This window comes from Gobio gobio (genome assembly GCF_949357685.1).
Source record: "Gobio gobio genome assembly, chromosome: 25".
In the NCBI taxonomy this organism is placed as follows: Eukaryota; Metazoa; Chordata; class Actinopteri; order Cypriniformes; family Gobionidae; genus Gobio; species Gobio gobio.
The window spans coordinates 31,669,446-31,691,848 of record NC_137121.1 but is presented as its reverse complement, the minus strand read 5'-3'; the positions used below and the strand labels follow the sequence as shown (position 1 = coordinate 31,691,848).

General features: G+C 38.8%; 1 protein-coding gene across 2 annotated transcripts in view; it reads left to right on the top strand.

Annotated features, from left to right (window-relative positions):
- kif15 (kinesin family member 15) overlaps positions 1 to 22,403 on the top strand; it is a 60,660-nt gene extending 38,257 nt beyond the window's left edge. Inside the window, exons 21-35 of one of the 2 annotated variants that reach the window (XM_079809680.1) lie at positions 1,022 to 1,172; positions 4,118 to 4,203; positions 5,321 to 5,399; positions 5,526 to 5,612; positions 9,283 to 9,387; positions 9,468 to 9,590; positions 9,666 to 9,812; positions 9,992 to 10,084; positions 10,196 to 10,360; positions 10,663 to 10,766; positions 10,846 to 10,909; positions 11,399 to 11,436; positions 12,496 to 12,628; positions 14,668 to 14,799; positions 21,905 to 22,403. In XM_079809680.1, coding sequence (XP_079665806.1) covers positions 1,022 to 1,172; positions 4,118 to 4,203; positions 5,321 to 5,399; positions 5,526 to 5,612; positions 9,283 to 9,387; positions 9,468 to 9,590; positions 9,666 to 9,812; positions 9,992 to 10,084; positions 10,196 to 10,360; positions 10,663 to 10,766; positions 10,846 to 10,909; positions 11,399 to 11,436; positions 12,496 to 12,628; positions 14,668 to 14,799; positions 21,905 to 21,964 — 1,567 coding nt within the window. In that variant the 3' untranslated portion in view covers positions 21,965 to 22,403. The remainder of the gene's footprint in view (positions 1 to 1,021; positions 1,173 to 4,117; positions 4,204 to 5,320; positions 5,400 to 5,525; positions 5,613 to 9,282; positions 9,388 to 9,467; positions 9,591 to 9,665; positions 9,813 to 9,991; positions 10,085 to 10,195; positions 10,361 to 10,662; positions 10,767 to 10,845; positions 10,910 to 11,398; positions 11,437 to 12,495; positions 12,629 to 14,667; positions 14,800 to 21,904) is intronic. The other variant, XM_079809679.1, reaches the window with a different exon arrangement.

The window sequence follows — 22,403 nt, the reverse complement described above, 5'->3', positions numbered from 1 at the left end:
TTGAACACACCGCCACCTTATTTTCTATTGTTCCAAAAATAGTATGTATATTTGAAATGGAGGAATTATGCAGTAAATTAACCAAATCAAAATGATCCAAAAGTTTCTTCAAAGCAGCCAGTGTTAGTTTAGTTAATTTTATTTTAAGCTTCAAACTTTTGACTGGTAGTGTAAATTAAGCAAAAACATAATCTGTAGAAACTGTCTCTTTGAGAGTTGAATTAAACTCTGTATAAATCGCCTTCAGATTTGAATGGTACTCAGTGTAACCTGTGAGTGTCTCTCTTATCGCTCGCATTCACCGAGCGGTACGGTTCAGTACGATTCGGGATACTAAACCCTGATCCGGCTTGCATTTCCACCGCAAACAGCACCCTTACTTGATAGGCTTGGTATAGCGATTGACATCATTCTCGTGCAAAGAAGAAAGCAAGACAGTAAACAACAGTGGACGACACACAGCAGATTTTGTTCTTGCTTCTTGGCATGTGGCTGTTTGTCCCAAGAAGACACGCTTTGTTTGAGCCAAGGCTGCAGGCTACAAGGAAAAACACAGCCAATAAAGCAAGTGACAATTCTCTGTCAACCATTCAATGCAGTCTAGCTCCACCCTTTAGTATCGGACTACTGTGCTAGGTACCCCAACAGAAGGGTGCTAAAAAGGTGGTAGGGTTCAGAATTAGGGTATCATTCACAACTTCTGTCAATGGCAACGCCAAAAATTGCGTACCGTGCTGAACTGTACTGAACCGCACCACTCGGTGGAAATGAGCCATTAAAGGGTTAGTTCACTCATAAATGAATAAATGTAATTTATTACTCGCCCTCATGCCGTTCCACACCCGTAAGACCTTTGTTAATCTTTGGAACACATATTGAGATATTTTTGTTGAAATCCGATGGTTCAGTGAGGCCTGCATAGCCAGAAATGACATTTCCTTGTCTCAGAATACATTTAGATGCATTTATAACATATCTGTCTTAGATTAGAATGATGCTTAGTGTAAACTGTCTGTCTCAGGTTGGAGTGGGAGCAGGTGTTGGAAAAACAGCGTGTTCTTCAGGACACTCATGACACATTGCAGGCTGAGTTTCAGTTTGAGTTGGATCAGCACACACAGCAGATGGAGCTCAAGAGCCGAGAGTGTTCAGAAATGCAAACCAAGATTAATGTCAGTATTCATTCACACACTCATACAGTTTTAGTTTTCACTTAAGGGCTTTTCACACTGTGCCCAACCGTTTCAGCGTTTTACGGGGAATGGGGGGGAAACTTGCCAACTTGGAGTTAAGAAAAGTTTTATTCTTAACTTTTATAGTCTGAAAAATCCATTCAGGGAAAAACACGATAGTATTCAGAAATGTATCATAGGAAGATGCTCGGTGCTAGAGCCTTTATACTGTGCAGTAGCTATCACACTAGCTCACTGAATCTAGGCAGGGTTGAGCCTGGTCAGTTCCTGGATGGGAGTCCTCCTGGGAAAACTAGGTTGCTGTTGGAAGAGGTGTTAGTGAGGCCAGCAGGGGGCACTCACCCTGTGGTCTATGTGGGTCCCAAAACACCCCGTGTTATGGGGACACAATACTGTAACAAGTACCGGCCTTCAGATGAGACGCTGAACTGACATTAGACTGTCTGTAGTCATTAAAATCCCAGGAGGTCCTTTCAAAAAGAGTAGGGGTGTAACACTGGATTCCTGGCCAAATTTGCCCATTGGCTTCTGTCCATCATGACTTCCTAATCATGCCCATATATGGTCTCCTCTCCACCAATAAGCTGGTGTGGTGCGAGTTCTGGGGTGATTATGGCTGCCGTCGCATCATCCAGGTGGATGCTGCACATTGAATGGGGAGAATCTCCTCAACCACCACCAATGTTCTTTGAGTGCAGAGAAAAGTACTATATAAATGTAACTCATTAATTAATTACTTAATTACATTGTGAAATGTTTTATGAATACTAGGGATGTGACGATGAAATTTTCCCACCAATTAATCAAAGTGTGCCTACACCGATATCACTGGTAGGGGGGTGGCGTTGGAGTTTTCCCTCTTTTGCACCTCGCTTTTAATTCCGCACATGCATTCTTAACAGAGCAGAGCGAGTGTTTTTTATTCATTCCTTTGGAAGTGGAGCTGAAAACACTCACTCTGCTCCTGTGGACACGCACCGTTATGAATGGCGATGCTTTTTACTTTCGCTTTAGAATTAGCACCATTTCAGGGGTGGCAATTGCTTGAATGGTGGGTTCATTAATATTCTTAATGAAAAACACAACAACAAAGCAGTACATTGACACACTCTCTTAAATAGCCACTTTTACATTTCGCTTTGAAACCAAACCTTCTGCCGTCGACTTGTCTGTCAGCTCCTCACTCTGTCTGTTCTCCAACTGAACTAAATAATTTTTTTACTACTATAAAAAAAATCTAAAAGACGGTGGGGGGCGGTGATGTAACCGGTGTTTTTTTATTTATTTATTTGATATGGACATAACAACAGCATTGGGCAAACCAGATACATTGTTTCTAGTGTTATAGCAAAACTGCTAATTTACAACACTTGTCCATAGGAGGCTACACATTTCACAAAACACAACACAATACAGTATACAAAACACAATGCAGAACAGTACACAATACAATATTTAAGAAGATAAACAATACACATCATCAATATACATTTCATACAGCATTACCATGTGTGCAGCTTTGACTTGACTTCAGCCATTGTTTGAGACCTCTGTTAAAGCTGGACATGTCTGTCTGCAGTTTTTAGTCAGTGGGCAGAGTGTTCCATAGTCTCGATCCATTAAAAGAGAAACTGGACTGACCAAAAGATTTTGTAAATCTTGGAAGAACACAGTCCCCACTGACTGAGGCTCTGGTGGAGGGTCTAAGTGAGCCCTGACGCCTAATAATAAGAGCAGAAAACAGCGGCGACACATGACTGTTCAAACATTTAAAAACCAATTTCAGAGTACTAAAATGTATAAAGTTTTCAAAAGTAAAAAGATTATGTCTATGAATGATGTCACAGTGATGTGATCTCATAGGTTTTCTGGCAAATACCTTGACTGCCTGCTTGTACACTGAAATAGCTGGCTTGAGTGTAGACGGGGAGGTTTGTGACCAGGATGTGACGCAGTAAGACAGATGTGAGAAAATCATTGCATGCATGTATAACAGGGCAGCCTGATGAGACAGATGCCCCCTGATAAAACGTAAACAATTCAAGTTGGATTTGACCTTTTTACAAACATTTTTAACTTGACTTTGAAATTTAAGATTGTTGTCAAGAATAATTCCAAGATATTTGGTCTCTTTTACTTCTTGAATAATTTCATTGTTTATGCTTACTTTAAAGGTACTGTCAGAAGGTTGTGTTTTAATTGAGAAACAAACAGCAACGGTTTTCTTCACGTTCAAGGTTAGGTGAGACGACTCAAGCCATTTAGAGATGTCTACTAGGGCAAGTGTCAACTGCTGCGCTGCCAGAGCTGGAGTTTTAGCAGATAGATGGATGACTGTATCATCTGCATACAGCTGGCAGTTGGCACCTTGGCAGCTATCTGGGAAGTCATTGATGTACATTGTGAACAACAATGGCCCCAGTACTGATCCTTGAGGAACTCCCATGTTGTTAGGGCAAAGATCTGACATCACCCCATTAACCTTAACGCACTGTTGCCTTCCCTCCAAATATGACTGTAACCATGCTAGAGAACTAGGTGACATTTTGAAGAGCTGGAGTTTGTTAATTAGCACACTGTGATCCACAGTATCAAAGCCATTTTTTAGGTCTAGAAATACAGCACCAACTACTTGCCCTTTGTCTAGAGGCCAGTTGCGGTTCAGTTGCGGCTGAACACAGACTATCGCAACAAGCCTAATGAATACCCCGGATTTAACCCAGAATAAATTATGACTAGTGTGAATCATGAAGCAGTCTAACCCAGGATTAATCAGGGTTAAGTGTGAAAAGCCCTATACTGTTCCTGTTTATTATACTAGAAGTAGTTAAAACATGCTTGGTTGAATGAATAAGTCAGATGTCTGTATTTCATCTGTAGCTATTACCAAAGCATTGACCGTATGAGTATGGTTTTATTTGTAGGAGTTGCTGCATACCCTTCAGGAGGAGAAAGAGCAGAACAGCAGTGTGAGATCCCAGCTGACCGCACACCAAGAGAGTGTGTCCAAGTGAGTGAGACACGCAAAACCCCACCTTAATATTTGATGTATTTGATATTGGTATGAGATATTATAGAGAAAGCGTGGGACAACAGGGACTTGTTGATATAACTCTAAATAGTTATAGTTTTGTATCTTTTCTTGCATGTATACAGTGGCCCCAAAAGTATTTTAGACACTTGTCACACTTAATAAATGGAATGTTATTTAATTTATTTAGCATTAAAACCAAATATCAAAGTGAGTTGGGTTTATTTTAAAGTTTTACTTTTTAAGTAAATCATGTTTTTTTTAAGTATGGTCATGTCATTTTTACTTGTATAGATATTTTGTAATTTCAAAACTGCTTTCCAAATATGTGTATTTCAATATGTGCTTTATAGAAAATATGTTCTTTCCAACTTGGCACTTCTCAAATGTCAGAGGATCATGTCCTAATACTCATTGAGGCGTGTGTGTGTGTGTGTGTGTGTGTGTGTGTGTGTGTGTGTGTGTGTGTGTGTGTGTGTGTGTGTGTGTGTGTGTGTGTGTGTGTGTGTGTGTGTGTGTGTGTGTGTGTGTGTGTGTGTGTGTGTGTGTGTGTGTGTGTGTGTGTGTGTGTGTGTGTGTGTGTGTGTGTGTGTGTGTGTGTGTGTGTGTGTGTGTGTGTGTGTGTGTGTGTGTGTGTGTGTGTGTGTGTGTGTGTGTGTGTGTGTGTGTGTGTGTGGGGGCATGTTTTTGTGAAATATCAGGACATAAATGTGTATAATGACATGGGTATGACACAGGTATTACAAAAAGAGGGTGAAATATGAGGACGTTCCCCATGTCCTCACTTTTCAAAATGCTTATAAATCACACAGAACAAGTTTTTTTTCACAGAAAGTGAACTGCACAGTCTCCTGTGAGGGTTAGGTATAGGGGCAGGGGCAGTGTAAGGGGATAGAAAATACGGTTTGTACGGTATAAAAACCATTACGCCTATGGAATGTCCTCACATTTCACAAAAACAAACGTGTGTGTGTGTGTGTGTGTGTCGTTTGTGTGTGTGTGTGTGTGTCGTTTGTGTAGGGAGACAGAGAGAAATGAGTGCACTTATCATTTGTTTCATGGGCACCTATAGAAATTTTGATGTTGTGTTTTTCAGAGAGCTTGTGCAGTCTGTAGAAGAGAATTCCTCACTGAAGAAACAAATCACTGACCTGACAAACAAAAATCAACAGCAGGTATGCGTGTCCGTTAACAATTTTAGTCTTTTGTCATTTGCATGATGATGTTCTGATGCTGTATTGCATGAACTCCTCTACATGTCTGTTTTGGTTCTGATGCATCTGCTGTGTGTGTCTGTGCAGTGTGATGAGATCAGTGCTCTACAGCAGAGTGTGTGTTCAGCCAACATGACAATCAACAGCCTCAAGCAGAAGATTGAACAGGACAAAGTGAGAATGCAATACACTGATCAAAAAAGCATTGATTAAAATGAATAAAAAAGAATGGTTAGGATAGCAGGTTACATAGGATAACATTAGTTCATTGGTTCCCAAACTAGGGTATGCGAACAAAATGTATGCGTAGGGGGGTATGCGTAGTTTTGCCGTTGAGCAAGTATTTCTAAAAGTCACAATGCCGTAAATACATGACATCCAATTCAAATTCAAAACTGACTGCATCAATTTCCACATAAGCAGCGTGCATATGGGTTCCGAGAGTCTGCTGCCTTAGCAGATCTCGCTACATTACTGTCGTTCATGACAATGTACCTGTAGATTTAGCACTTACTAGCATGAAGAACAAATAGCCTGGCACAGAAGGTGCATAGAGATCGATTTAAGATTCAAACTCTTCAATACAAAACATACCCTTTGTGAGTTCTTGTTTTAAGTGTTGATAATATTATACGAGCAAGAATGCAAATCCATATATCCAAACGATTGCAATTGCAAACCTGACATTGTTCACAGTTCAACAAACAAATATTAAGTGATGTCATTTTAAACACAGTATTTTCAGCATTTGTTTTATTTTGCAACAAAATAATAGTTCCAATGAACGCCACAGCAGAACTACAACACAGCAGTGTTTCGTGAACAAATCTGCGGCTTTGAACAAATAGTTTGTGGAAGTCATTGATTCAATGATTAATTCTTAAATATAGACTGATTATATATATATATTGACTATATATACATATTATTTATATAGACTATATATTGACTGATTCCCTGATCAGTGCCCTGACTACTGAACTAGGGAGCTGATAGAGATGCACCCAGAGCTACTTGCTTTGTTACTGAATGAATGACTCGATGACTCGTGCATTGACAATACCGCCACCTACTGGCGGTTTTAGTATTTTAAATAATCACTTTTCACCTTTTTATCATTATTGCATATTTCTCTATTAAACATTATTTTAATTTAAACATTATTAATGTTGTAAAGGTATTTATAAAGATTAAAAAATGCGTTTTAGGGGCAAATATTGTCCTTAATGGAAAAGGTGTAACTGCAAGCAGGAGGATGGTAAATACCTCAGGGGGTACTCTAGCCTGGATGCCCCACCGAATTTAGCCCCGCCCACAACATTTGAGGTTGAGGAGTTCGATCTGGACTTGATCCGTTGTGGAGCAACTATGCTCGAACCAGTGTTAATTTCGTTGATGAATAATTTTCGTCATAATTTTCGTCAAAGACCTTTTATCACTGACGAAAACGAGATGATAACTAAATAAAAACTAGTGTTTAATGACAAAAACTATGACGAAAACTTACTGTCATTTTCGTCAACAAATAAAAACGAGATGAAAATGTTAGGGAGGGACGATTAGGGAAGAGATCCAGTCAGAACTGATATCCTGTGTATAAGATACGCACATTTGATTTGAACGTGCTGATCTAACTGCTGGAAAACACGGCGCTGTTGCACACTCTCCAGGCTCACGCATCCCCAATCCAGCACTCCAGAGCGGTTCACAATCAATGAATAGCGCAAATTTATGCCAGGAAATTGCTTATGAACTAATGCTGATGAGTAATGACAATGTTTACTTTACCATGTTTATGTAGTAATATGTTTTAGACCGTTGTAGCAATGCATATTTTAGCTCCCTCATCTGAACTTGAAGCATTCTGCAACTGCAATAGTAAGGGGCAGACATTTCAAAATAAGAGTCAATGTGTGTTTTGAGCTTGTTTATAATTAAAAGTCACGCATTATATATTTGTTTTTGCTTACACAATAAACTGTATTTAATTTCATTCCCATTTAATTCATAGTCAGGAGGAAAGACCAGTATTTGACACATATTCAATACAGTATCAGGGTTATAATAGTTCACCAAAATCATTTAAAAAAAATCTTCATTACTTGAAATTAAATAAATGTTAACTGAAATGAAAAAATAAATAAACAAACTTATTTGAAGCTTTAGCTTAACCTGATATGGCCTACTAACTAAAACAGAAATACAAAGTTATAAAAACTATATAAATGTTTTTAAAAAACAAACAAAAAAGTGAATTGAGCTCTCTTTCGTGTATTTTTAATGTCAAAAACAAAATCATGTCAAAATGTCAGTTCAAGTGACAGTTGGTTATGTAATGCTTAAATACTTAATGTATTACAATTGAACTAAACTCATTAGATTTTAGAAGACTAAATCTGCTGTAGATTTAGTCGACTAAAACTAGACTAAATCTTAAAACAATTCAGGTGACTAAAATATGACAAAAACTAAATGGCATTTTAGTCAAAAGACTATGACTAAAACTAAATCAAAATATGCTGTCAAAATTATCACTTGCTCGAACCAGAGCTGATCGGACCAATCAAATTGTCTGGGCGGGCTTTATATGATGATGGACAGATGATCAACAGTAACGTAATCATCCACGTCACCAAAGAGCGATTGGGTTGAGTTAGTTTACTAAACGGAGAACTTGTTCGTATATGCATTCACCTTTACTATTTCTCTCAAAAATGATCGTGTTGGTAAGTACTCTGTGTATCCTTAAATACTTTTTACAACACCGGCAAAGATCGTTTACACTCATCATCTTCTTCCAGCGTGCGTGCAGAGTTCTGTTGACAACTATGCATCGCTCAACACGTCACTTACTCTGTTGCTCTGATTGGTTGTAGGTCTATCCAATTGAGTGCAGAGGCATTTTCTTTCCTGGTTCTTTTGAAACACGCCTCATAATAATACCCCAATGGAGCAGTATCAGACTCATATTCTGACTAGAACCATATTCTCATATTCTGACGAGTATGACGACGTCAGCCTAGGGGTACTCCACTCTAATAAGTTTGGGAACCACTGCATTAATTTATGCTTTGGGTATCAAGAACTAATAAATGCTTTAAAATGTATTCAATGCTATATAAATGTAAACAGTTATAAATTAATATTAATGTTAACATACAACATGTTTAATGTCAATGCAAATGTGGAATGTAGTATGTAGAAATAAACATTAATGGAACAAGACAAAACACACTTAAGGCTTCTGTAAAATACTCAGATTTACACCCTGAAATCAGCTGGAAAAACTGATCTTAAAGTCAACATGAAACGAAAGTCTTTTCTTCCTTATTGTAAAACATATGCAAGGGAAACTGTTTCTCCAACAAGAAAAAATGTAGGGTGGGGCTTCATTTTGTTGGAATTGATTGGATGTCATAACCAGAGGGAGGAAAAGTTATTTTGATTACGGAGGCACCTGAATTTAAAAAATAATTGACCTACACGGATAAATCATTTATAATAAATACTGCAATATTCCATAAAAAATAAGAATTGTCGATTTTGATTTCAAGGTGACTTTAAAGTGTGTTCATGGTAAACCATAACACAAGCAACTTGTGATTGCTGTCATTAGATTGAATACTGAAAATAGCATGATTCGTGCAATCAGATTGTATAGGATTATATAGGTCTCTTAAATTGATGTTGCATTTTTTTTATGTATTCAAGATCTATTGTGAAAACGAATCGTTAACATTTTCTTATTTTAACCTAACTTAATGGAAAACAAGATTTAACTGAATAACAATAGGTTTTAGGTTTTGCTCAGTGCTGTTTCACTTATGTGTGCGTTTGTGTGTAGGATGTGGTACTGGAGTTTATGCAGGAGACCAGAGATCTTCGGAGTGTGGTGGCTGAGAGAGATCAGACTGTGTGTTTGGTGCGAGGAGAGATCGCTGACATCAGCGTGAGTTGCTCTGTCCATACACTACATGCTCATAATGCTTTAGGTAGGTTGTATTGATGTCTTGAGTGTTGTACCTGCAGGGGAAGTACAGCTCGGTTTGTACTGAGAAAGAGCAGATGAAGGAGAGCAGCACACAAATGCAGAATGAACTACAGGAGCTGCGAGAAACTTCAGATAGGCGTCTTGCTTCTGACCGTGTTGAGGTATGTGTGTAACTGGATTTATGCTTTGAGCTTTTGTCAAAAGCCTAAACTGAGGTGTGTGTGTGTGTGTCACAGCTTGAGCTGCTGCAGGAAGATCTGTCCTATGCTACAGATGAGGTGGAGAGACTCAGTAAAGTGGTGGAGGAACAGGCAGCTTTACTGGAGAGTTCTAGGAGCCAGAACACAGAGAAAGAGAACAATATAAACACCCTAGAGGATCAGGTACTGCCTCTTCTGCCTCAATTCATGCTGCAGTTTTTAAATCAAATATGTAAGAGTTAATGTAGAGTCCGTCTGTCAGTCAGTCATTATCAATGGCTACTTGATTCTGATTGATAAAATCAGACAAATGTTAACAATGTGCATGAAAACATAACAGAATGATGCACACACGTTCACAGGTGAAGCAGCTGAATGATCAGATTAACCTTCTGAGAGTGAGAGAATCTGTCAATCATCCTCCAGCTGCTGCCACACCCAAAGGAAAAATACAGGTGTGTGTGCGTGTGTGAAAGAGGCAAGAGAAGGAGAGAGAGCTTGCACTTGAGGGTTTGACAAAAGCTTCATCTTTAAATTAACTCTTTCATCAATGTCTGTTTTTTCAGACACCCCAAACCCCCTGTGGCTTTAGCTCGAATCTGTCTCAGGTGCTGGAGTGTCAAGAGAGAGAGCTGGAGAGTCGACGCTCTTCAATGATCACCATGGAAGTTCTGCTGCAGGAACTCAACGCAGAGCGCACAGCCAAGAACCAAGAGATCGACAGATTAAAGGTTATGCTCATGCACACGCACACAAGCAGTTCCCACTTCAGTTACAGGGTGAATCTCACAGCTTATTATAGAATTAAACATAATAAATATATTAATTTGTAATTATTCACTTGTTATATTCAAGAAAATGTTCATCTAATTGAGTTATCTTCTATCATACTGTTTAGTGTTCACCCTTTAAATAAATAATTTGAATTCAGACTGTATTTTGCCAAATTAACTTCCCTAGCAGTGTACGCTCTTTTTAATCAAAGTTTTCAGGAGGTTCATTCTACATACTAATGTTTGCTGTGCATCTGCAGGCCCAGCTGAATGAAAAAGAGATTGTGCGAATGGAGATTCAAACGCTGTTGGACAAGTTTTACACCCTCCAGAATCAGCAACAGCAGGGCAGCTGTGCGCAAGAGTAAGAATGATTCGCTCATACACTCGTTTATAAATGTGTGTTCTGTCTATGAAATAATCCCTTTGCTTTGTCTTCATAGAGATGTGAAGGAGACCATACAAATTTCTGTGATGAGAGAACTACAAGAAGAGAGGAAAGTGAAAGTATGTCCAGGCAATATCTAAAAAAATCTCTATATGAATGAATTACATCAACCCTCTGCAGTTTTGCCACTGTGTGTCGAACTTTTACGCCACTAATTCAGCATCTTGCTTAGATAATGTTGTTGGAAACAGTTGGATTTAAGTGCCTACTATATTATTTGTTATTGGAATAACAGGGTTGTGTTTGCGTTAGTGATGACGCATGTTGTTATCTGCATCTGCCATGGCTTTCAACAGTACTTGAGCAATGGTGTCATTACAATTGAAATACTTTCATGTAGCAAAATGTAAACGTCTGAATGTTCTTTTTGAAGAACTAATTGCTTTCTTTTTATTTGTTGTCTACGTTTGTGTAACCAAATTACATGTATTCATGACCAACTTGGTAAAAAGGTCAATTAGAAATGATATATGCCCTTTTGAACTCACCATTTCAAGGCACAGGATTTAATTTTTCTGTTAAGTTGAATCTCTTTTTTTTTTTCTCAGAGCTCCCTGATGATGCAGTTGACTGATACTCAGACAGCGTAAGTGAGCTGATATTTCTTTTCTTTTTTTTTTTTAAGATCTGAAGTTGATTAAGACATCACTAACAGGTTAAGTTGAATATATAGGCTAATATAGTGCATATATTTAGTGAAAGAGTTGATTTCTCTAGTGAATACAATTCTGTGGACACTGAATGACTGCCTGAGGTAAATGTGATGCTAACGTTACATGACATGTTTAGTTTACAAGCAGTTATATTGAGGTCTTTCCGCTGTTGAAACACTGATTGAGCGATTACACCACATATGATACGTGACAATAAGTTGTAATGTATCCTCAACATACCTTCAGATGTTCATTCATGTTTATTCTTTAGGAAGAGATGATCGATCGCGTTCACGCGTGCGTGTTGCGCGGCCGCTTGAACTTTGATCAGTGACAGTGATCAGTCACGCCACATTAAGGAGCGTCAAAATGCCATTTATTGTTTGAATTTCTTGATAAAATGGACTGAATACTTAATATGTTCGTGTAGGAACTCGATTGAAGTGTGTTCCGCGCTTAAAACAAGCCGACTGTTAACTATTAAAGATTGTATTCGGAAACGCGTGAACCGAACCGAAAGCCCTGTACCGAAACGGTTCGGTACGAATACGTGTACCGTTACACCCCTAGTTACTATTAATTATGTATTTATTTATGAAATATATTTCGCATATAGGCCTATTTATTCCTTTTATATTTACTTTAGTTTTTCTCAATTCTGTTCTTTATGCTGCTATTTGCATGTAAAACTAAACCCCTGGAAAACTATTTTTGGTATTTTTAATGAGTCACAGACACTTATCCAATGTAATTTAATTGAATTCTTATTTAACACAATCTTGTCGGTTAACAATCAGTTAACGAGTGTGGAAAAAACAACATGAACATCCCTAGCTTTGACCATTCCTTAACCCAGATCTACTCTGAGAGTATTTGAAGGTATACATTTCTTTCAGTTTAACCGTTTTTAATCCGTAAGATCAAATGTCTGAATTGACTGCCATACAACTCCTAACAAGCTACCCAAACCTCTGTTTGTGTGTGTGTTACAGACTCCAACGTAATGAAGTTACTCTTGCCCAGTCTCAGACATGTGTGCAGGAACTGACCACTGAACTTAGGAATCGTTGCCTGGAGCTGCGGGATCTGCGTGAGAAAGACCTTCAACAAGTAAAACTGCAGCAGGTCAGAGAAAAGGCAATGAGTCGCAGCATGATCAAGACTTCTAGGATTGCCCAGGGCCAGCGTAAAAAACACTCAGGACAGTTGAGGGAATTGTCAATGGCTAGAATGGAAAAACGTTCCTGATGACGCAGCCCAATCAGGCCAATTTTAACTTTGAAGCGGTTTGAAACCATTTTAGAACAATGTTTTCTGTGCAGGCACACACACCCAAAGCATACGCACAAAGCCACCTCTCATACCCCTTTTCCACTAAGGCAGTTTGAGTGCTGGTTCAGAGCCAGAGCCTAGTTCTTTCCACACCCAAAGAACCAACTCCGAACCAGGAAAAGTGGTTCTTAAGTAGCACCAAAACATTGCTGGTCTAGAAGTAAGAACCGCTTGCTTCAGGGGCTGGGGGCGGGGTTACCGTGACCAACACAACGAACACAAACTTGTGACCGCCATTTTTTAAATAGCTGCTAATCAAGCTAATAGCTGCTCGATTGTAATATCTGTCTATACAAATTACGCCAATCTGCCCAAATGCGTTGGATTTGCTGTGATTTGATGCAGATGTAAGAAGTCAAAGCATTGATGTGCATCAATAGTAACGCACCGTTCACCATTGTTGATGGAAGGCTTGCGGTATTAATATATCATACACTGATCGGTCTGCGCAGCGCAGATGCATCTCAAACAAGCCTGGTGTGTTTGTGTTTCCCGCTGCCTCGCTAGCGTTTCTGAGAAAGATGAGACGTATACAGTGACATAAGGCCTGGCTCTGTGGTGGCTCTCTAGCATGCGGAAAGGCAAACCGGTTCATAGAAAGCTCGTCAGTCAAACCAACTCTGAACTGGCAGTAGCGCTGACTCTGAACTAGCACCCGGTTCATGCTGGTGGAAAAGGGGTATCAGACCGCCTGTTAGATAGGCTAGTAGTTTTTAATGTGGTATCGAAATTTGAATCAAGAAATGTGAAGTTTCACAGCTGTTTACAATGTTCATGTTATTAGTTATTGTATTCCTTGTTTCTGACCTATTTAACTTTGTATTGTTAAAATGTTAAGCACTGGCCCAAACAGGCCGTTCAAAAATCCTTAAAGGGTTAGTTCACCCAAAAATAAAAATTCAGTAATTCCTCACCCTCATGTCGTTCCAAACCTGTAAGACCTTCATTCATCTTTTGAACACAAATGAAGATATTTTTGAAATCCGGGAGCTCTCGGACCCCTCCATAGACATCAATGTAATTAACACTTTCAAGGCCCAGAAAGGCAGTAAAGACATTGTTAAAATCTTCCATGCGACTCCAGTGGTTCAACCTTAATGTTATGCAGCGACAAGAATACTTTTTGTACGAAAAAAACAAACAAAAATAACTTTTATTCAACAATTTCTTCTCGTCTGTGTCAGTCTCCTACGCAGTTTACATAGTAAATACAGTGCAGCGTATGACAAGTGCAATACAAGTTCTACGTCATCGGCCAATGGTGAGCCGGCATTCTGACGTAGAACTCGGACATTTCTACTAAAAATTCTCATTCGCTATTCCTTCGTCGTCTTTTTCTCAGCCCATGTGTGACTTCAGTGGACCACTAAAGGAATAAAGTTATAATATATCAATATGTAGTGCAAGAGTCAGACATACTATTTTTAATATTTGCTATGAAGCTCCACATTTTGCGAAGAGACAATAATTAAAATATTAATGTGTAGCTCTTAAATATCATTCGTAGACCAAAAATTAGTTTGCTCTGGTTCTCACATGTTATTGATATCAACAATATCAATGGACGTCATTTGAATATAGTTTGTTGTTTGAATAGTGCTTAAATATACACACATGAGATTTCATAGTATGGAAAATGGTGGCCAGGACGCTGAGCTAAATTCGTTCTTCCATGGAACACAAAAGAAGAAAAGTCAAATGGATTTGGAACAACATGGGGATCAGCAAATTATGACAGAATTTCTTCCCTTTTTGGGGAACAGTCCCTTTAAGTTAATTTAAATGTCTGTAAATGTAAACTTCTTAATTATAACCCCAGTGGTGTCTTTCAGGAAATTGAGGTTCTGAGAAAGCAGGTGGACCATCTGACCGAGGAAAATGGGAAACTGTTGGGTCATCAGAACCCCAAGCAGAAGATTGAGTACCTGGTCAAATTGAAAAAGGATATCACCAAACTACAGGAGGTCAGTATGAACCAACAGTTTTTATGCATAAAACCAGAGACCGTACACTTTAAACACAAATAAGTTGGCAAAACTCAGAAAACTTGAGGCAATCAGTTGCATCAAAATTAAGTTTTAAGAAATTAAGAAATTTAAAGTTTAAGCAGAACTTTGACTTGAAATATTTGTGTAAGCTTATTAATACATTTATCTTAAAAATATCATGTAATCTAAAATATTTAGTAGTGGAAACTTGACTATCTTTGACTTGCTAATTCAATAAATGCCACCTTGCCAACTGGTTACACAATGCTTTGGTATCTGTTCTCAATCTAAGCTCATGCTCCACTCGTCACCATGATGGTAACCCTAAATAACCAACATAACAGAAACTCTTCTAAACTAGCATAACAAAACAAACAGTACTAAATCTCCATCTTAACGTTAATCTTGCACAAAAAAAACATAATATAACACTTAATTTTGGCATTTGCTGTCCCTTTTGAATGTCATGGCAAAGCATGCTGGGAAATAGAAATCCCAGCCCAGTATTTAAAGGTCCCATGGCATTCCATTTTTCTATTATTTTTTAATGTTTCCTGAGGTGTACTTATATTGTTAGTATGATTTTTACATCATAAAATGTCATAATTTAGAAATAAAAGGCATTTTTTTCAATACTAATGTTTGCCCTGTGGCTGAATGCTCTGTTTCAAGAGGCGTGTCTGCTGCACTCCCGGCGTTATGGGCGGGCCTTAGGGGGACGGGCCAGCCCACAGAGCTCCTGTGCCCCCCCTCCATCAAATTTACATTTAAAAATTATTTAAAAAATAATAATAATTTACGTGTAGTATTTATATATTTATTGATGTGTGTATTTAAGTGTTAAGAGTTAAATCTTATTTAAAAAAACACCCGCGAAGTTTGACTGATTGTTTACAAAAAAGGGGTTTCCCGCTGACCCGCTCTAACGGCAGCATCTCGGTAAAGTTATAGCGAAGTGACGTGCGCTCGGTTTTGCCTAAGCTAGCTAGCCAGGTTAAATTTAAATTAATCGTGAAAGTGAAAATATTAAAATATGGATATACGAAGCTTTTTCAAATCGTCAGCTTCTGGAGGGAAGAAACTGACACCTGTGGCGCCTGAAACACCTGCGACAACGACAGAAGGTGGTGGAGCCTCGGCTAGCAGCACCAGTCATGATCCAAGCTATGTTTTTTTTATGAGATTCCACTCCCAAAAACGTCGACTTCAGCTGTATTAAGAACGTGAGTAGGGCAGTTGGTTTTATTACTCTTCTTAAGTTGCACCAGCTGTGGTGTAAATTATGCATTTGACACTAGCCGTGTTTACATTACCCTTCAAATTGCGCAAATTGAAATTGCGAATTGAAAATATTTCGAAATAGTTTTTTATCGATATTTAGATAATAGTGCAAAACAGCTGCGCAAATCTGTAATGGAAACGCAGCTACTGATATGCTATATGTGTGTGAGTGTGTCGTAGTTGATTATGCATGGTTGATTTAATACTTAACTTGAGATTTGTGACTATTAGGCTGTTATTAGGAAGTTGGCTTAGTCAAGTCAAGTCAAGTCAACTTTATTTATATAGCGCTTTTAACAATGTAGATTGTTTCAAAGCAGCTTTACAGTGTTAAACAGGAAAATAATGCAGCATAATTTTATTCAGCTGTATAGCCATTCTGGAAAAATTTCAAGTATCATACAGTGACAGTGTGGGCTTTAGATCAATAATTTGATCAGTAATTTAGTTTAAATGGTTAATTTAGTTTATTATTTAGATGTATTTCGATGTTTAGTTGAAAAATTTAGTGTCCCCAACTGAGCACGCCAAGCCAGAGGCAACAGTGGCAAGGAAACCAAAACCCCATTAGGTGACCTAATGGAGAAAAATAAACCTTGGGAGAAACCAGGCTCAGTCGGGGTGCCAGTTCTCCTCTGGCCAATTAACAAACAGCGTATTATTATTATTATTCTGGCAGTTTTACAGCTCGGAGGTCATAATAGATCAGAATATTCGAGGGACCGGGGGGAACATGCTGGAGACGGGTTTATTGAGGATGATGTTGATTAAATAATTATTAAAGTGCAATATTCAAATGATCGGAGGCAACACGCAGGAGACGGGTTTATTGAGATGCCGTGTCGATGAGGCAGTTTCAGGGGGAGTCTAATCACGGTCTCCCAGACACTTCGGGGTCCTGTGTTGGTCTTCTCTGGGCGCAGGTCCACCATCTGATCTGGATACGGCCCGGATCCAGCTGACTGCAGTAAACCTCGGGATAAAACAGAGAGACTAACATTAGCGTAGATGCCATTCTTCTGATGATGTAACGAGTACATCAGGTGTTATGGGAAGTGTTCCCGGTTCCGGCTGACCTAGTTAATGCAGCCTAACAATCATTTCATTGAAAAAGTGTTTTATGTGTATGCCACAGTAAAGAGATGTGTTTTTAGTCTAGATTTAAACTGACAGAGTGTGTCTGCTTCCCGAACAATGTTAGGAAGACTGTTCCAGAGTTTAGGTGCTAAATAGGAAAACGATCGACCGCCTGCAGTTGATTTGGATATTCTCGGTATGATCAACTGGCCAGAATTTTGAGACCGCAGTAGACGTGATGGAGTATAATATGTTAAGAGCTCGCTCAAGTATTGGGGAGCTAAACCATTTAGTGCTTTGTAAGTAATAAGTAAGATTTTAAAATTTATGCGATGTTTAATAGGCAGCCAGTGCAGTGTTGACAGAACTGGGCTAATATGGTCATACTTCCTGGTTCTAGTAAGAACTCGAGCTGCTGCGTTTTGGACCAGCTGGAGTTTATTTATTAAGCGAGCAGGGCAACCACCCAGTAGAGCATTACAATAATCTAACCTTGAGGTCATGAACGCATGAACTAACTGTTCAGCATTTTGCATTGAGAGCATGTGCCGTAATTTAGATATATTTTTAAGATGGTAGAAAGCAGTTTTACAGATGCTAGAAACGTGGCTTTCAAACGAAAGATTGGTATCAAAGAGCACACCCAGGTTCCTCACTGACGACGAGGACTTGACAGAACAGCCATCAAGTGTTAGACAGTATTCTAGGTTACTACTTGTGGAGCTTTTTTGTCCAATAATTAAAAATTCAGTTTTTTCTGAATTGAGTTGCAGGAAATTACCAGTCATCCAATGTTTTATATCAGCTATGCATTCCGTTAATCTTGTGAATTGGTAAGTTTCTTTAGGGCGTGAAGAAATATAGAGCTGAGTATCGTCAGCATAACAATGAAAACTAACGCCATGCTTCCTAATGATATCTCCCAGTGGTAGCATGTACAGGGTGAAGAGTAGCGGTCCTAGCACTGAGCCTTGCGGTACTCCATACTGAACTTGCGATCGGTGTGACATATCTTCATTTACTACTACAAACTGATAACGGTCGCATAGGTATGATTTAAACCATGATAATGCAATTCCACTAATACCTACATAATTTTCGAGTCTATTCAAAAGAATGTTGTGGTCGATAGTATCAAATGCAGCGCTAAGATCGAGTAACACTAATAGAGAGATACAGCCACGATCGGATGATAAGAGCAAATCATTTGTAACTCTGACGAGAGCAGTCTCAGTGCTATGATACGGTCTAAATCCTGACTGGAAATCCTCACAGATACCATTTCTTTCTAAAAAGGAACATAATTGTGAAGACACTGCCTTTTCAAGTATTTTTGACAGAAAGGGTAGATTTGAGATTGGTCTATAATTGACTAAATCTGTAGGATCAAGTTGCGGTTTTTTAATAAGTGGTTTAATAATTGCCAACTTAAAAGTTTTCGGTACATATCCTAATGACAAAGATGAATTAATGATATTAAGAAGAGGATCTATGACCTCTGGTAGCATCTCTTTTAATAGCCTAGTTGGTATAGGGTCGAGCATACATGTTGTCGATTTTGATGATTTAACGAGTTTAGCCAATTCTTCTTCTCCTATAGCAGTGAATGAGTGTAATTTTTCCTCAGTGACACTACAATGCTCTGTCTGATGTGATGCTGTATTAGACGGCTGCATGGTTAAAAATTTTTTCCTAATATTATCAATCTTACATGTGAAGAAGTTCATAAAGTCATTACTGCTGTGCTGTTTACAATCATCAGAAGTTGAAGCTTTATTTTTGGTTAATTTAGCCACTGTATCGAATAAATACCTTGGGTTGCTTATAGCATGCTGTGTTCACGGAACAATGCAGACCAAGGCTATAACTGTAACATGATATCTTCAGTAACCGAAATATGAGTGGGCAATAGGCTAATTGTAGTTAGGATACTGAAATCGCCGTGAAACTGTTGTAGCAATAGTTGGTTGTTGTCCTATAGAAAAATGTATTGGATGTCATAATTAGGCCCCCCCAAGAATATTAAATGCCGGTCCATTGATTTGTTTCTGCCGCCGGCTCTGGTCTGCTGTGAGACTTCAGTAAAAACGCCCACTGTTGTGATTGGCTGACATCTTTGCATTTGAAATGAGCGGAGGGGGCGTGGTTTAACGAGGCACGAGCAGGCACGAGCTGCTGCCAGAGAGACGGATGGACCGGAGTTCACTTCACATCGGTTCTGTCAGTCTCAGTTCAGTGAACTGTTAGTTACAGCATATACTTCAGGTTATTAGTCTATTTCTAGTCGGAGGGGCTGTCACTCATGTCAGAAAGTTAGTAACTTTAGTAAATTATGGATCAGCGCTGACTGGAGACGCGAACCGTGTAGAACGATTCAGTCCGATTTGGTGAACTGATTCGGTTCACTAAAAAGAACCGGTTCAAAAGAAAGATCGTTCGCGAACCGGACATCACTAATGTACCAGAGACTGAGCTCAGCGATTGCTAAAAAAGTTATTTATAGTAACTACTGAGTTATGAGAGCGCTGTCAGTCAGCGCAAGTTTATTGTGTTTGTATCTGAGAGTTCTGAATAAACACGAGTCCCAGTCACGCCGAGTCCTTCATCATCATTATTACCAACTTTGTAACACATGCAAAGTACCATTACAGCTGTCGAGATGAACGAGTTACGAGTAAGTGTTGATAATAGCATTATTTTTTAGATATGTTCCTATCATATGAAATTGCATTGAGTACACAGCGCAAACAAACCAACAACAGCAGTAATCGAATGTAATCCAGTTTATTGTGGGGCTAGGCTGCCTAGCCCGGATATGCTTACGCTTACCCCCCGTCTGCTTAATCTCGCGCCACGTAAGGCGCCTCCGCTGTGGGCCAGATGCAGTACTGGGGGTCGGGGATGTTGAAGGCCGACCGGCCAGTGCAGCCCGAGCTTCGGCGTGTGTGAGGTTTATCTCTAAAGATGTTACTCTGCTAATGTTGAGCAGAAACGACTGTATGCACATTGTAGAACAGATAGACGCGACGAGGACGTACAAAAACACTGACTCACAAGATAGAAAACACCGTTCTGTCGGGAGAGAGAAGCCGCAGTGTGTGCACGAATAATAAATAATAACCGATCAACATTTCTATCCATTTGGGGACAATATTCAGGCTAGGGGAACTCATATTAATGTTGAAAAACCTCATAAAATGAAAATTTCATGCCATGGGACCTTTAAAGAATTTAGTTTGACCGTTTTGATTTCTATTCTCGTGTGCTTATCACCTCGGCTATATAACTATGTAACACTAGATCATACTTGTTCTGTTGTCTGACAGAAAATATGTTAACGAGAAGAGCTTTATTACAAATTCAACTACATTATATTAAAATACTTTGTGTGAGCACGGATAAGGAGAAAAAAACAGACATTAAGCAGAATGCAAGTACAAAGTGATGACTTTTTGTGCAGGCGTTAGCTACTTTCCTTTAAAAATAGTTAGCACCACTGTATGTGTGGCAGAAGGTCATGTGACTGATAAAAGATAGCCTACTGTGCTATGGGTTTTCCTCTTGAAGTCTGGACCGCTCTCATTATGAGCAGAAAAAAATTAACTGGTAATTTCAAAGTTTTAATGGGTTTTCCTTGCCATCTACAAATAATTTTCCCAATTTAACATGTTTAATTATGAAATGCTCTTATCATGATGATTAATAGGCCTAATGCTAAATGTAGATTAAAAAACATCTCGTCACAAACCTGGTTTGAATGGTCAAATCATAAATAAATTAGGCCAGCCCCCTAATAGTCAACTAAACATTAACCTCGATAAGCGGCATTGGTCGACTAAATTTTAATTTAGGTTTTAAGTCTCAAAAAAAACTTGGGAAAGTCACACAGTGACAGATCAACGTAATTCTGTCATCATTTACTCGCCCTCATGTTGTTCCAAACCGGTATGAGTTTCTTTGTTCTATTTAACACAAAAGAAGATATTGAAGATACTTTCTGGTTGACTGTACCCATTGACTTCCATAGTAGGGAAAAAAAAAATACTATAGAAGTCAGTGTCTACCGTCAACTGTCTGGTAACCAACATTCTAACATTCAACCATCTTCTTTTGTGTTCATCAGAAGAAAGAAACTCATACAGGTTTGGAACAACATGAAGGCGAGTAAATGGTGACAGAATCCCTTTAACCCATGCACTATGTTGGGCAGAAAATTTAAAGTGTGGGAACATTTTGGCAAAAAGGTGACCTCAGACATGACTTATCATTTAAAACATGTAGGCCTAAGTAGTAGCCTAACGTTAGCCACTTCACATGGCCGCTTGCTCTAATGTTAACCTAGATAAATGTGCGCTATTATTAGCCGCATATCCAAGTGTTTGTGCGGAGTGTGGAAGATAAATTAGAAATGTTTAACCTCCACGTCCACACCATTTAAGGCCGGCTTCATTCATTTATTTGTTTTTGTATAATGTATTTGTTTTGTGTGTGTTCTTATCGAATGAAAATAGTTTTTTCTGAGGTGTTAAGGCTATACTTGTTCGTTGGCCTGATTGATATTTCTCTTCTTACGGTTTCAGTTTGCTTTATATGTCCTATTTTAAATTTTAATTTCCTTAATTTATATATATGTATATATAAATATAATGTTTCAAACTCTCAAGATAATATAAATAAATGAGTTGCTTTTGCAGGATTTTATTAAATCTGTCTCTGTTTTCAGGAAAACAGCAAACTCAGGCAGTGTCTTCATATGGAGGAAAGTCCCGCAGCAGTCCTATAACATGTTCACCCTTAACACGCTGAAAGTCAAAACTAAATGACTTTAGATTTTTAGAAGTCATTTTGGGATTTGTCTGATGTCTGGTGCGTGTGCGTGTGTGTGTGCGCGTGTGTGTGTGCGCGTGTGTGTGTGCGCGTGTGTGTGCGCGTGTGTGTGCGAGTGTGTGTGCGCGCGTGTGTGCGCGTGTGTGCGCGCGTGTGCGCGCGTGTGCGCGCGTGTGCGCGCGTGTGCGCGCGTGTGTGCGCGTGTGTGTGTGTGTGTGTGTGTGTGTCATAAATGTTATCCTTTCAATTTTGATTAGATTTTTGCTTCCATTTTTATCTTTTTTATTATTCTTTTAATTCTCTGTCTGTTCTAAACGGTAGATCTTTGTACACAATTAATGAATTGTAATTATTTTTGTATAAGAAATGTATTAAAGCGGCCTGAACTAAATCTA